Genomic DNA, 15636 nt, shown 5'->3' on the forward strand with positions numbered 1-15636 from the left:
AGTTTTTATTCCTGCGGTTATCCATTATTCGACAGTGGCGATCTTCAATGACCGTGGTTGCTATGGTAACTACAGCGCGTTGATCTAGTGGCATCGAAGTGAACATCAAGACAGCTTGCTCTTGGAACTTCTTCCAGTCACTGTGCACGCATGTGTGTGTGTGTGCGTGAGTGTACGTGCGTGTGTGCGTACGTGTGTGTGCACGCATTTTGTGAGGTGTGTGTGTGTGTGCGTACATGTGTGTGTCTGATGTCAAACTGTAAAATAACTTGTCGAAGCCGCCTGCCGCCATCTCGCAACATTATACAAACCAACACCACCGTGGAGCGACTGCCATCTTCCTCAGTGTTGACATCAGAGAGCTGCAGCTGATGAAGATTACAAAAAGTCTGCACCTGTCGGCATGTGAAACATTGGCCTGTGAACTACTGTGACAGTCTCGCCTTTTGATGTTCACAATGACGGATTGTCGGCTTCCACCAAAGCCACCAGTCTGCCCAATAGTTCATATCAGGTGTCTTTTCGAAACAAAACGCTCAAACTTAATTCTTGACTACAAATTCTTTCAAACTTCATTGGTGTACGTGTTGTTGACTTATTCCCTCTCAAGCCAGAAACCGTTTGGGTTTTTTGTTTATATGTTGTTGCTTTTGTTGTTGTTGTTGTTGTTGTTGTGTTTATTTTTGGGGGTTGGTTAATATAAAACGAACTAAGATAATCGGCTCTACATTGTATGTCTTTTGATGTCTGCTTTTAAAAGAAATTAAACGATGGAAATTCATTCACACTCACACTCACACTCACACTCACACTCACACTCACACACGCACTTCACGAACGCACGCAAATGATAGCATGCAGACAGGAAGACTAACCCTAAAATAGCTTTTATAGTTTTTTTCAGTTTACAAAACATTTATTCGGATAAAGACATTTTTATATTTGTATACAAAGACAAGGGTTGTAGTTATATATAGAATAGGGATGAGCGACGTGGAATTATGGAATGAAAGATACATTTATACGTTCACAGCCTGTGATGTATTCCATGAAGAGAAATAACTTTTCTGGGGACAACCTTCATTTTTATGCAAGAAACTTTACCGTTGTAGGAATTCAGAAAATCCTTATAAAGCTTTTGCTCTAGAGTCTAGATAAAGCCAGGAAGTCGAAACATTTCAAGGAACTCATTGTGTTACTGTGGGAGTTTTAAAAAAAAACAGAAGAGAATAACACGAGAAGCGAAATCGATGAAGGATCTAGAGAAGAAAAGAAGGAAGAAAAGGATAACGGAAAAAGGAAACAAACGACACCACATGCACGTGTGAAGGGAGAGAGAGAAATGTTGCTATAAGAACTAATTACAAACGCTGAAACTTCGTGTTAATTGGCTGTTGTCACCGCGCCATCACACCAAAAGTTGTCTTCTTTTTCAGATGGGTGAGTAGCAAACCTGTGGTGAAATAGCTTCATTTACTTCTCAGATCTCCTCCCTTTTATACCTTTCCTGTGGCAATTAACTTCCTTTATTGCGTGGTGTGGCTTGTGGCATGACTCACAGGCACATTTCTGATGGAAATAAAATTCGAGCACAGATTATATTTCTTCATTACCACAGAGTAAAGTCAAACAATTATAGTTGCTTTGTCAACACGAAAGCATTAAAATCGTTCTTATACTACACAGTTTTTATTTAAATAATATATTCAGTAATTTCAGAATTTTTTTTTTCCTGCTATACTAACTGTATGCTACCTTTGTTATCAAAATAGATTATCTCCTCTATAGAAATGAGTATTTTGAAAACTTACAGAGACTAAATCTTTTTTACCTATTTTTATATTTACGAAAAGATGAAAATTTCCTAGATAGCTAAAGATTAGTACTGACAATGCAGCCGCTAACTGGTTCAAGCAATAAAAGGTCGACAATTTTTCGTAGGTGGCGCAAGCACTCAGTGTTTGTAAACACGAGCGCCCAGATGCACTGACAAGCTCACCATGAGGCCGGATGCATGGCAAGTCACTCAGCTGGGATAGCTGCATGGCTAAGGTGTAGCAGTCAGCTAAACTGTTGTCAGCATTTTATAGGACTGCTAAGTCCATCTTAAAGCCACCGCTTAGCAACGTAGTGCGTCTGACCCCAGATAATCAGACCCCTATTCAGAATCCGATCTCGCTCTTGGAGATGGAATAGATACGGATGAAACACTGGGTATGAGGGTGCACGTGTTTGCAGGTTCACAATAATAGGTTCACCACTTATCCACCCGCTCATCCACCTACACCAACACGCCAAAATAAATACATAAACCTCAACGCACGCGCGCGCGCTCACACACACACACTGCGCATGTCATTACTACTACTTGCGTCTCTCCCCCTGCCTCTCCCCCCCGACCAACACACACACACCCCAATGCGTCTGTCGTCTGCTTCCGAGTCGGTGTCAGGCTGGCGGCTGCCGCACGCGCCCCACGCAGCCTGCAGCATCAGCAGTCCGGCAGAAAATGGCGATCTGGTCCGTGAGACGCACGGGCTACAAGGTAGGGGTCGCTGTGCTGAGCTTTGGTGCGCTTGTCTACGTCACTGGCTTCTTGTCGCCGCTGTGGGTCGATACGTCACATGGAGACACCACCTTCAGTCAGGGGCTGTGGCTGGAGTGTGCGTTCGCCCAAGTTGCCTCCCAGTGCTCCAGCTTGGGCTTGTCCGCCAAGTACGGTAAGAAGGGAGAGGGAGGGAAGGAAGAAAGGCTGAAAGCGATGTGCAGACTGTGGCTGTCTGTCTCTCTGTTTCTTTCTATCTCTCTTTCTGTCCATCTCTATCTGTCTCTCTTTCTGTCTCTCTTTCTGTCCATCTTTATATGTCTCTCTTGTTTCTTTTTTGTCTCTTTCTGTCTCTATCTGTATCTTTCTGTCTCTGTCTTTTTCTGTCTCTTTTTTTCGTCTCTGTCTCTCAAAGATCTGCACTTCTTCGGCCATGACGGCAGCTTGTATGTAAAATTGAGTGAGATGGTGGACGATGCAGTGAAACTAAATGTTTGTTTTGCGTGAGGACCTGCTAAGACAGATTTACCACAAGGTACATACTTCTGGTGATGATCACGAGTCATCGCAGAAAGCAAGTAAATAATTCAAAGTTTATACTGACGATAACCAATGTGTGTATCTCGCCGTGAAGATGGAGCAAAAACAAGCTCTTAGAAGTAAAAGTAGTTCTTTAGTACAAGCTGAAAGAAATGTCTGAGACAGGAACACAGGCAGACAGTGCAAAGGTCAGAGGCCAAAGGACGGGCGAGACGAGGAGCTGAAGATAAAAGGCAGAAGTAGACGAAGAGGTCAGTCAGAGAGCCAGACAAGCTGAACCGCTCTCTGACCTTAAACAGGAGAAACATCAGAGACTTCCAGGTAGAAAAGAAGTCGGGCACTCGGTGATAAAAGTAAGAAACAGTAAATTTGTCAGTGCTGGAATTTCTGGACAACTGGAAGACATTTTGGGACACACTTGCCACGTAGACTGGAATCGCGTCTGAGCTGGACAGTTTTGAACGGTTTCTCTCGGGAAAAAATTAGCCATTACAAACAGATTTTGTCCTGTTGTGTTGCTGGATGGCAACCATATCTGTTGAAAATCTATTGCAAATACTTCTTGGTTTTTAGACGGTTTTGGAAATAGATGTTTCACACAGTTTACCTGTCTTTGGTGTCTCCACGAGCCTGCACCCACATTTTGGTGTTTTGAGGACTTGCCTTGCTGCTGGGACGGAGGCTGTAAAAGTCTACATTGTTTCCGTTTCCCTGTCACAAACATGGTCAACAGATACAACTGCAGTTATTATCAAATTATATCAATGTTACATTTTACATGACAAGTGACATTTACTGAGAGAGGAACACGTGATACAACGTGCTTTATTCTCAGCTTCTTCCTCCTCCCTCCATCCAAAATTTCGTCTCTCGTGTCCTCCGTGTGAGAGCAGCAGCTGACAGTTATCGAACTCTCATCGCTAGAAGCTTCAGTAATCAGACCAATAATTCAAAGTACTGTCGTATATGCCAACCCAGCTCCGTTGTGAGAGCACACAGTTGGGAGGGGAACAGTTTATGTTCCCCAGCTGATTTCCACTCAGTGTCATCAATAAGTCGCGAGAGTCAGGGTTACTTCTGACGATGCCAAGCAACTTGTGGGTGGTCAGTGTTCGTTTCATTGTTATTCTTCGAGGTAAGCAGTGATTGGAAGAGGGTGAAGTCGACTTGGGGTGTGGGTGAGAGAGTGATAGAGGGTGGACAGCCTTCTCAAGGTCTAATGAGAAACGGGTTAGGTCTTCTCTCCCGATGGTCGTTGTTTGCATCCATATTTATAGCTTTTTGATTTTCCTGTGTTTAACATCGATATTTATAGCTTTCAATCTGGCATTGCTATAGTTTCATCTCGATGCTTGCCGCTGATTAGCACCGTGTTCCTCGTGCTACAGATGAAGCACATAACGACTCCTGTTGCTGAATCCGATCAATTAATGGATCCGAGGGTTTATTTCCCGCTTCCTTTTGGAAGGCAGAAGATCTATTGGAGAAGAACACTCCTGTCGACTTCTGTGTCCACTGTCGGTGATATTTCAAGAGACATCACAAGTCATGACAATGTATGATACAAAGGTCAAAGACATTCACACTCATAAACACAGCGTGCTGTGGAAATGTTTTATGTCTTTTCTCAGCCACATATTCTTAACCCGACAAATATACAAGTTACCCTCATGTCAACTCTACCAGACTTAGTCAAACATTTTTGCACTTTTGTCTGGTTAAGAAGAGCCTTTAGTAAACATTTCACATAAAACTGAGATGAATTCGTATCTGCTGCGAATTAAACCGTCTTTCTCGCTGTTTTGTCTTACATCCCAGATGAAGCGAATGTAGCATCACCCAAAACTAACAAACGGAATGTAAGATTGGTGTCTGGAGTTTGATCTTTGCCCTGTAAACATTCCCATCACGTGGCTTTCCTTCCTTTGGTTTTGCCACTTCTGGAGATTTGCTGCAAGAAAATGGGACATCGCTGGCACAGAGGCTGGAGTTTATTAGTTATAAGGCTGAAGCCGATGGTGGTGGTGTGATTCGTATGTAAAGATGTGGGCACTGCATCAACATTAACAGTAGCAGCAACACCCCTCACGTCTACCCGGAGGCCACCACAGACCATGAGATAGAACTCAGATTTTTGTACAATCCACACAGCAACATTATATAGTGTTCAATGTTCAGATCCCCGAAATTCCCTGCAGCGCAATTTTAATAGATTATTATATCTGTAATTGCTAGTAGTGGTCGTGGTTATCAACGAAATAGGTTTTAAAATTAGACCAATAAGTATACGATGACCGGAGGCCAATGAGGGTAGGAGAGCAGGGTTACAGCAAGCACTTTGCGGCGTTGACACGAACATGGCAATTATGGCAATTTGAGAGAAGGCAACAAGCATGACCTCCACCGGGTCAACATCGTCTTCTGCACCACTGCCTGGCGATCACGAGACCACGCCAGCAGCGCGTGCCAGAATCAAGGGTTCTTCCACACCCTTCTGAAGACCATACAGCCCTTGGGCTTGCTAAGCTCTACACACCTGATTAAATCTCTGAGTTTTATTTTTACAGCCAATCAGTGGCCACAAGATGGCTATTGACCCATTTAGCTGATAAGTTCAGCTCTTGAATTTTCACAAAATATAAATTAAATCGCGTTGTGAACTAATTTGTCTACACAACATTTTCCTCAACGGAAAAAAGTGGTTACAATAATAATTGTTGTTGTTGTCTTTTGCCCCAAGCCACAATCAGTATTGTTCACTCATCAGTGCAGGCAAGAACTTGTGAAAGCCCTTCAGGCAAGATGGCAACTTGGATAATTGCACTCGAATCAATTTTTCTGCGTGGGCAGACCTTTCATAAAGAATATCTCCTGTAATTTTTAGAGACTTTATTTTGGGAGATTGTGGAGCTTCACAAGAAAAATATTGCGAAAAAGAGAAAAAAAAAATTTCCTGTAACGTAACACGTACACACACACTCTTACTTTGGAAGGAGTTGGATAACAGGATGGGGCGTTACTCGTCTGCAGGTAATCACCCGCACGTGTCCACAGGTAAACAACGGTTTCACACGAACGTGCCTAACAACGGTTACCGGTCTGACGTTCAGTCCCCGGGTGGGCAGCGTTCATACAGGTGTCAGCTTACCTATGACACAGAAGATCGATCCACCCTGGGTCATGTAAGAAGGACGTGTCATGACAGATCACATTCACATACTAGGACTACCTGACATCATCCTTCATTCGGCATGGTCTGGTGCCCTTTGACATTCTCTCTGTCTGCAGGAATATGGTGAAATAAGATCCTTAAATGTTTATTTCCGACGGTGACATTGATGCAGAAGGTTATCAACTCCACCAGTGAAGAACTGCAAGGAGGTGAAGGGACTGGCTACAAATCAGTTGAACGGATCTTTGACTGCAGCATCCTGATGGAAAGACACCCGCAAATCAATCGCCATCACTTCCATAACTTCATTCAAAAGACATTTGATGAAGTCTGGCAATAGGACCTGTGGCTTGTGATGAAAATATTCAGCATCTGAGAACTGGCCAAGAGCTAAAAACACTGTTGTACTGAATAAACCAAATAGAAACTTTCACACGACATTATCCTCAAAATTCCTGACCAGTACAGACTGGACAAGTTCCTCTCTCTCCCCCATTCCATGTCAGACATGAACTATTTTTGCCTATACTCAAAGAAGAATCCAAGTATTCGAGAAAAACACGAATTTCTTACGTGAATCGCAAAATCCAGACTTTTTGTGAGCCACGAAGACCATCTCTCAGTAACAAGGAAGCGGTGCCTGCTGGTCTAGTTTGACCACAGCTTCAGTATTTTGTTATTGAAGTGTGACTTTATAATGCCAGTCTTTTGTCACTAAGCTTCCACAAATTATGTCTTTAGTTATCCAGATGGACCACTCTCCAAATAGGATGAAGAAATGTCGGGAAATCAATAAACATCCTCGGGCTGTGGTTTGTAGGCCGACATGTTGATTGCTCCCTTACTAGACAGCTCTTCACAGGTTGCATGCTAGAGATGTGCAGGCCTCTAATAAAAAAAAATTCACTTATTTTTGTACTGTAAAAGGAGATGTTAGACGAGTTACTGTCTTTGAAGTTTAATACTCTGACACATTTTTACATGGGTTTTCCTACATCCCTTCCCTGTTCTTGGCCACATGCCGATATCAAAGCCAAACACAAACGAGCTCCCACATTCCCACACAAACACAAACACAAACACACAAACACACACACACACACACACAAAAACACACAAGCAACACCTCCGCTGCTACTGTCACCACTACCTGTCGGAGAGTTCGGATGCTGAACACTCTCGATGATCAGAGGCCATGTGGACTACTTTCTGGTCACTCAGGGCAACCAGTCTCTAGTTCTGTGAACAAAAAAGCTTAAAATACTGAATCGATAGACCGTCTGCACTTTCTTTATCACCACCTTCAAAAAGATAAACGGGAAATGACAAAGACTCTCATTATTCTTCTCTTTCAAAGCAAGATCACTAATATTCCACAGAAGATACTTCATCACTTGCAAGCGTGTACACACCTACCTACAACTGTTGGTATATCTTGTGGTATGTCGTCAGCACATTTGAAACATTCCTGCGAAGGAGAAAGTTGTTTTTTCCGACGAATGCGTGTCTCAATGGCAAAAAGCTTTTAAAGTCTCTCTGAACAAAGTTCTTTCATCCACCCACGCCCCCTTTTGGCCAGAAACTCTGTAAAGAACAAGACTGGGTAGCGAAGACAGACATGGCATGTGTTACAGGATAATGATACACTTAGATTACAACTAACAGTTGCAGGTAACCCAGCCTGTGGGTGAACACACGATACCCAAGCTTTGGCGAGTAATTGTCGTGTGCCTTTGTGACATATCAAGATTTTGTTATAATTCTGTATAAATCGTATTATTCAGACTTTGCATGAAAGTGTCCCACGTGTATCTAGGGCTGTCGTCTGCTGACATGGTTCTGATGGTTGCAGTGCCAGGCTGGCTGAAAGCTGTGCAGGCCTTGCAGTGTATCGGCTGTATCGCGATGCTGGGCGCCCTGGCGTATCACGTGGTCATCGACTGCTGTATGACTGCACCTCCTGAGAAACGCGTGGGTGAGGCCATTGCAATCTTGGGAGGTACTCAGATCTTTACAGCACGCGCGTGTGTCAGTTTGTTTGCGTGTGTGTGTGTATGCTTCAATCTGCAAGTTTGTGTTTCTTGTTTCACAGACAGATACGTCTGGATTTATTTCTTATTCCTGAATTCACTTTTACTTGTAGTTTTTGTTTGTTTATTTATTTATTTATTTATTTTTTATTTTATTTTTTTTTTTGTCAGACGTCACCATTTGTTGACATACAGTTATTTTCTTGTGTCGCAGCCAGCATTGCTTTCATCGGTGCGATGTTGTACGTGGACCGCACGCGACCATACGTCAGCCAGTTCTACTCCTGGGCTTTCGCCCTCGATGTCGCTGGTTGTCTGCTGGTCATCCTCGGCGCCATCTTAATCCTGAAGAACAACGCTCTGATTCCAGACCCGACCTTACCCCCAAATGCCATCACTCTTTCCCAGCTGTACGATCATGGTCAGCCCATCAGGTGCGAGGAGGAGCGAGTCCAACACACCAGTCTCCTCCAGTCCCCCCTTGCTCGTCATCACCCACTCCCTTCATCGCCCTCGCATCCGGGGGGACCTGGAGGTCATCCTGCAGGATGTGTGGCATTAAAAGTCGAGAAAGTCTCAATTCCAAGGAAGACAACTCCAGGACTTACCTCCCCATCCCACGTGCACAGATCACCTCCCTCCTCGTGATGTATGATCAAGAAGATGTGGGTGCACTCACACTCAAGTGAGATACAGAAGAGTTACTTGCACGCGAAAGAGTGAACTACTCTCTCCTCGTTTTTCTTTGAGAAAGGAAAAGACTTCTTGAGAGATCGGGGCAAGTATCGACCAGCGGGGAGCATAAATCACTGGGATCAGAGATAACGATGTGGGGGAGGAACAAAAATAACATGAATGTCACGAAATGGTATCCGTGACTTCATCTGGAGCGAGTGAAAAGTGATCATTAAAAGCATGCTTTAAATTTATTTATAAAAGTGCGTTTATAAAGTATTTATTCTTGTTTTATCTCTTGCTACAGTAAAATGTGATGTTCATGCTATCGGAAAGCGACAGACAAGGAAAACGACTGGAGAAGAAATTTAACCTCCTGAGTGCTGAAAACAGTTTAAAGATTGTGTGTTATGCCTTGTAGTAATAAATGTAGATGTCTAACACACCTTACACTGATATAAATGTCTGATGTGTATTTCATTATATGCAGATAGTATGTAGCAAATTAATCTCTCTCTTTCTCTTTCTCTCTCTCTTTCTTTCTCTCTCTCTCTTTCTCGCTCTATCTCTTTCTCGCTCGCGCTCTCGCGCTCTCTCTCTTCTCTCTCTTCTCTCTCTCTTCTCTCTTCTCTCTTCTCTCTCTCTCTCTCTCTGTGTCAAATAACAGACAATGGTGTTGACGAGATGCCGGTGCTCACAGCGGTCTGTCCTACAGCAGGGTTGTCGTCGTTGTCATTCAATTGTTTGTCTCCCTTATGCTGACATTGCTCGTAGCACCTTAGTCCCGCGGCTAAACTCTTATTTGCTTATTAATTTTAATAAAAAATTGTTTCATCCCAACTCAGTCTCTCACGTATACATACTTTCAAATCATCAAACAGATCAAGGATACCTTCACAAAAACAAACTGCCATGCTTAAATAATTCTTACCATTTTAAAATCTGTGACAAAATGTGACATGTATTTCTAAACATTTTGACAACCCAGATTTGTATGAATGGACGACACTCCAGGTAGCAGAGACAACTGTACAATAATAGTTTAATTAAGCAACCCCTGTATAGCGCCCCATGAACAAAACCATCTTGTAAGTATTGTCTCGGATGATGTACAGGAAAGGGTGGTCTGCCCGGAAGCGGATTGGGAAAGACCTCGAAGAAATCTTAACTGCAGTCGCTGCAGATGCTTCTGTCCCCTCCTCGTTGACCTCCACCACAGCCTGGAAACAAAGATGACAAGTGATGAGTGAAGAGAGGTCTGAGGATGAGAAGGGTGGTGGGCTTGTTCAGGCCGCAAAACAAATTTACAGGAGGAATATGTATCAACACACACACAAAAATTATCGAAGAAAACTAACCTCGTGAATGACGTCGGAGATGTACAAGTCTTTCTCTGAGCTGATGCCACGGAAGTTGGCTTCTTTGCAGGTGAAGGAGGTGCGCATGCCCAACTTCCGTAAAGGTTCAATCAAACTGAAGCGGCTCTTCGACTTAAATCTGCACAAACACAAACAAACAAAACACACACAAACACAAACACACACACAAACACACACACCCACACGCGCACACACACAGAGTCTATGATGAGTCGGAAAACCGCAAATCGGAAAAAAGAAAGACGGGAAAGACTTGAAAGAGGATAATGAAATTATTAAGGAAAGAGATGGATGTATGCTGATGGCTGTGCTAGACTAAACTTGTGATAGGACCTCTACTTAATTAAGTACAGTGACCATATTTTTGCCCATGGTTAGGCGTTTCAGTCATAAGTCTCATTTCCTTATTTCTTCATCTTCTTCTTATCCACTCTCTGAAGACAAAACGGGGTAAAAAAAAGCAAGTAGTCATAGAGCAAAGATTTACTCGATGTAACTAAGAATCAGGTCATCGACCGACAGCCGATCGGCGCCAGGCGGAGCAAAACTCACCTGGGCAAAAACAATTCCAGTTTGGCATTGACCATGGAGCTGAGTTCAGAGGTGAATTCCTCCATCTTCAGAGACTGCTCCACTTGACTGAGAGTTCCAGGGCTGACCGGCAACACAATGAAGATGGAATATCGCTGGTCTTTGTAAGGCAGCTCCACAATGTCAGCTTTCAGATTCTTGGATCTTTTGCACCTGTACATGATGGTGTAACCGGCATGGAACATTAACAATTTTTGTTATTTACAATCTCATTTTATGAAAACACTTAAACACATTTTAAACATAGCCGCTCAAGATACACATTGACGCATAGATAAACATGTATATGCATCTACAGTTCTACACCTATAGTCTATAGACATTAAACAGACAAAAGGCCATACTTGAAATTGTCCTCCTTCTTCATCATGGGAACAGTAACGGTCGTGCCATCGTCCAGGTAAAATGGCTTCTTTGCTGTGTCCGCGAGGTTGAAGGTGTTCAGCCAAGAACCTGCCACAAGAGGACAAGATTATAAACAAGGACTCACAAGACCAATCTTTTAGCTGTACAACCAACTTTTACTATCAAGAAGGATTATTAGTCATCTGTAGACGGGGCTAGAGGTCAGAGGTCAGGGTTTGGGGTCAGTGCCCGCTGATTGTTGATTGGGCGAAATATTCTGGGTACGTGTGGTCGTCCCTAATCACAAGTTTTGTGTGTGGAAGAACACACAACATACAATAAAACTCGACCTTTAAAATAGAGAGCATTGACGATCATCATGGCTGTTTTATTGTCGATGGTGTCCGGCGCAAGAAAATCTGGTATTTTGCCTTTGGTCACGTTGCCTACCCAGGTGTTGATGGGTGTCTCTGGACCACCAACGGCGCTGAGGTTAAAGTGGCCGAACCTAAAACAAGGGAGACAAGACAATTATTATAAATAATTAGACATTATCCACGATGTATCTCGTTCACAGCTTGTGTGACTTACCGGGTATATTTCTGACTTACTTAGCTCGGTACATCTGCACCAGACCCTGACGAAAGGTTTTCTCAACTGGTAGATTGGGTTTAACGAACACGGCGTTGGCCAAGTTAAGCTCGACAGAGGTGGAGAGCTGACTGGTCTTTAGCAACGCGGAGTAGGCTAAGTGGGCTTTCTTCTTCTGAAGTTTGGAGAGCCCCAGTACTTTGATCATTTCCTTGGCGGTGGCTTTCTGAGCACCTACAGTATAGAAAGATGTTTAAAATGTTATTTTATTGACAGGATAAACTTTTTCTACAAGCAAGGACGCCATGATTGATCTAATTATCAATACAATTATTTATGGTTTGCTTACTTTTCAGCAAGTAGTTATAAACATATAGCTCACTGATCATTATGCAACATCTGTCATGTAATCAACATTTGAAGCAAATGAGATATTTTTCGATGGTAAAAATAAAATTAGCTTCATCCAAGTGTGGTCTTAAATATATGTGAACTATGTCTCGAAAAGATAATTTCCACGGAAAAGAACACGGTAAGAAAGATAGCCAACTATACCCGATTTTTACTTTAGCCAACATTTTTAAACTATCTTCTATTTTTACGAATTAATTACAAGTGTACTTGACCCTGGCCTTCACTCACCCAGATAGGTCATGGTCAGGGCCACGTGGACGCTGAAGGGAGAGAAGACGATGTCAGAACTGACATTTTGCCTCAACTGTGAATACAGCGACGATGAGAAGATCGCGGAGGCTGACGACAGGTTTTCAATTAATTTCACATGTTGTTTCGTCAGCACGCAACCTTTCGCACCTGCCCAAAGATAAAATAAATTGTAGGTAAGGGAGGACTGGCAACGAGGGCTTGCATGTCCTCCACACACCATCAACATACACAACAACAATAATAAATTATAAAACTAACAATTACTATAGGCGCCTAAACACAACATCTTCACGAAAATGAAAGGCTGTTGTACAACTGAAAAATACAAAAACAAAGGGAGAGAAAACTAGGGAAAAGGGGACGCCATCAGGTTCTATTTGCGAAAGAGGTCATCCTTGGGAGCTTGGGAGGTGACACCACACACAGTTGCTTACCTGTGGTACTACCTTTGGCGACTTGACCTCGGGGGTCCTGGCGGCTCTGAGCCTTCGTGCCATCCACAGCTACAGGCTTCTGAAGAAACTGGAACGAGTCGACCTCATTGGCTAGCGCTGAAGACACTGTTAGCAAAATCATTTTTTAAAAGTCGGTGAGTTTGAGTCACTTACTGATTCATTGAAATAATCATTAGCCACCTCCGAGGTCAGTCACACTTGACTTGATACTTTCCACTACCGTTATGAAGACAGATGGCTCTTCCACAGCATCTTGCATAAACAGCATAAATATTTCTACAACTAGAATAACTTTTACTGTAATAAAAAATTTGTTATAAATAATTGTGTGGCGACGAACATACATTACTATTCACTTGTCACATCTACAGGTAGGCTTGACTAAACGACATATCAAGCAGCACAGCCTACAATGTACATACCTACTGTGATGACAAGAAGGATGAGACAAATAAGCGTAAGAAGCCCACACGAGGAAGCCATTGTGATGGAGAAGTGGGTTCACTGTAACGAGTAAGCCCCTGTTTATGAAGACTTGACACCAGGTCAGCCAACGTCACGTGACTTCTGTCTCCGTCAACAGGAACAGTATTCGTTCGGCTAACGGTCTGTTTGGGTACAAAACATACCGGCAAACTTTAGTTCCGCATAGTCGCTTTTCAGCAGCTTTTGAGGACATGAGTTCCCGTCTTACTGACATAAGTATTTGGTGCAGGCCTAACGGGAGCCTCGCATGACTTATATTTTGGTTTACAGACCCAACGAACTGTGGCTACTTCAAATGTTAAAAGTCAGTTTAAGAAAAAAGAAAGCAGTACTCATGACATGGTAGTAACAGTATGGTCGGCTCGGGCTCTATTTATTTCAATGAACTTGTCCACTGCAAGAATAAGATTGCAGTTATTTCTCATGCAGCAATTCTCCAATGTCTCTTTACCTACCATTCAACTATTCCTTCTATCGCACCATCCCAACAGCAATGGTGCGGAGTGGAGACAAGTCGGTGTAGTATGCAGTGTAAGATGAGCACCACTTAGTTAACTCTTAATGGTCTCCATCCAAGGGACAGCGAAAACACTTGAACCTTTCATTCCCGTTTCCTACTGCAGTGACTATTGTTGCCACTGATGTCTGTCGCCGTCATTGTCATCATTCCGCCCCCACAAAAAAAACTCCAGCAACAACAGTGGGTTGCTTTGATTCACAGAGTCAACCACTGTTACACGAGACCCGGCTTCTGGTCGTGGCAACAGCAAAAAACACTTGACATGTACCTTTGCTTCACCTGTTAGTCTGGTATTAAGCTATCGTGTGCTCAACCACCCTCTCCTCCCCTTCATTTGCGGGCTCTTGTAGCCGAGTTCTCACCGGGAATCACCCTGGGTACGGTAAAGATGCACTTGTCCTAATGTTTGCAGTCTATATTAAGGTACTGAATGAAATGTAGATATTGATAATCAAATTATAAGTATATTATTATATATTGGGAAAATAATTGATGATTACAATTACAAGGGGCCTGGAGAGATCGTCTACCCCTGGGCCCGTGCTGGCTTTCGGCGGTCCTGTGTGCATGTTGCCATTTTCTAAAAACCTCCACCTGTTCTGAATGGTTAACAAAGATTCGCTCCATGTCACACACAACCCTCCATCCCCCACGTTGCCGTCTCGTATTTATGTTCAAAGGGAGATAAGAGCTATAATTCAGATTCAGTTACAGGTAGCCTCCCCTGAAATTTTCCTCCTCCAACCAGTATCCATCTACTTCTTTTGTCATCACTTTACTTGTCCATTGCAGAGATAAAATTCTTTGAAGTTTCCAATTCAATTTTCCGGTGATGGGTTTTCACTAAGCTATCTCACGAACACTGCTTTTGTTCGTTACGATATTGCTCTTTCTCTTTTCTACATTTCTTCTTCCTTCTTAATATTCTGCTGCTGCTAGAGTTTGTGTGTGATCAGCGTTGGCGTTAGGGGGTGGCAAATGGGGCGGCCGCCCCAGGCTCCGCTCTCGAAGGGACCCCGCGCTTCAGCCCCGAGGTAAGGTGACCAGAGGCTTTTGACCTCGTGTCCCGCCTGCTCATAAAATGTCTGGGTGGGACGCTCAATGTCTGGCTTTCTGGCAAGTCCATCAAAGTCCCGCTTGTCTTTAAAAATACCGTACACTGATTCTCATCTGCGCCTTTGGTTTTGGCTTTTGCCTTTTGGCCTTGTCTTGTTGATGCCAATTTCTTTTTCGTCGCTCTGCGGGCTCCGGTATTTGACCCGTGACGGCAATGACCTGCCGGCCGACATCTTATTGCACGCGCCGCTGGTGGTCGTCTGCTCGTCCCTCTTTAAGGTGTCAGCTTCTTTGGTTACGGTTGTCCGAGTTCCCCCACTTCCCAGTGGCGACCCACGCCAACAGCTGACTAACCCCAAACCTAGTGATAATGGAATGGACAACAAATGAGTACACAATGGATTTCACCTGCTGACTTTATTGTGTACAGTGAAGCTGTTTGAAGTCGCTCACTTTCCTTTGAAGGCAGCCGCTAACGACTCCATCAGACATGTCAGTTATTATTTTTTATCTTTTTACTTTGTCTGTGTTGGAATGCTACGGACTGCCGATTTCTAACTCTGTTATACTTGATAAAATACATTT

At 43.4% G+C, this 15636-nt stretch overlaps 2 protein-coding genes across 4 annotated transcripts; one reads left to right on the forward strand and one right to left on the reverse strand.

Annotated features, from left to right (window-relative positions):
* Positions 1 to 2461: 2461 nt before the first annotated feature.
* On the forward strand, positions 2462 to 9418 carry LOC112555268. 3 transcript variants are annotated; one of them, XM_025223592.1, is made up of 3 exons: positions 2462 to 2720; positions 8110 to 8256; positions 8502 to 9418. In XM_025223592.1, exons 1-3 carry the CDS (start codon positions 2510 to 2512, stop codon positions 8933 to 8935), a joined length of 792 nt encoding a protein of 263 aa, XP_025079377.1. In that variant the 5' UTR covers positions 2462 to 2509; the 3' UTR covers positions 8936 to 9418. The 3 variants fall into 3 exon arrangements, with proteins under 3 accessions (XP_025079377.1, XP_025079378.1, XP_025079379.1); XM_025223593.1 differs by having other exon boundaries at positions 8110 to 8232; XM_025223594.1 differs by lacking the exon at positions 8110 to 8256.
* A 464-nt stretch (positions 9419 to 9882) lies between these two features.
* LOC112555339 (leukocyte elastase inhibitor-like) lies at positions 9883 to 13709 on the reverse strand. Its single transcript, XM_025223698.1, has 9 exons — positions 13412 to 13709; positions 12969 to 13094; positions 12511 to 12681; positions 11889 to 12102; positions 11628 to 11785; positions 11277 to 11385; positions 10894 to 11085; positions 10321 to 10459; positions 9883 to 10182 (listed from the first exon to the last, which is right to left on the reverse strand). The coding sequence occupies exons 1-9, from the start codon at positions 13470 to 13472 to the stop codon at positions 10009 to 10011; spliced, it is 1344 nt and encodes a 447-aa protein (XP_025079483.1). The 5' UTR covers positions 13473 to 13709; the 3' UTR covers positions 9883 to 10008.
* Between the last annotated feature and the right edge of the window lie 1927 nt (positions 13710 to 15636).

This window comes from Pomacea canaliculata, linkage group LG14, assembly GCF_003073045.1.
Source record: "Pomacea canaliculata isolate SZHN2017 linkage group LG14, ASM307304v1, whole genome shotgun sequence".
NCBI lineage: Eukaryota > Metazoa > Mollusca > Gastropoda > Architaenioglossa > Ampullariidae > Pomacea > Pomacea canaliculata.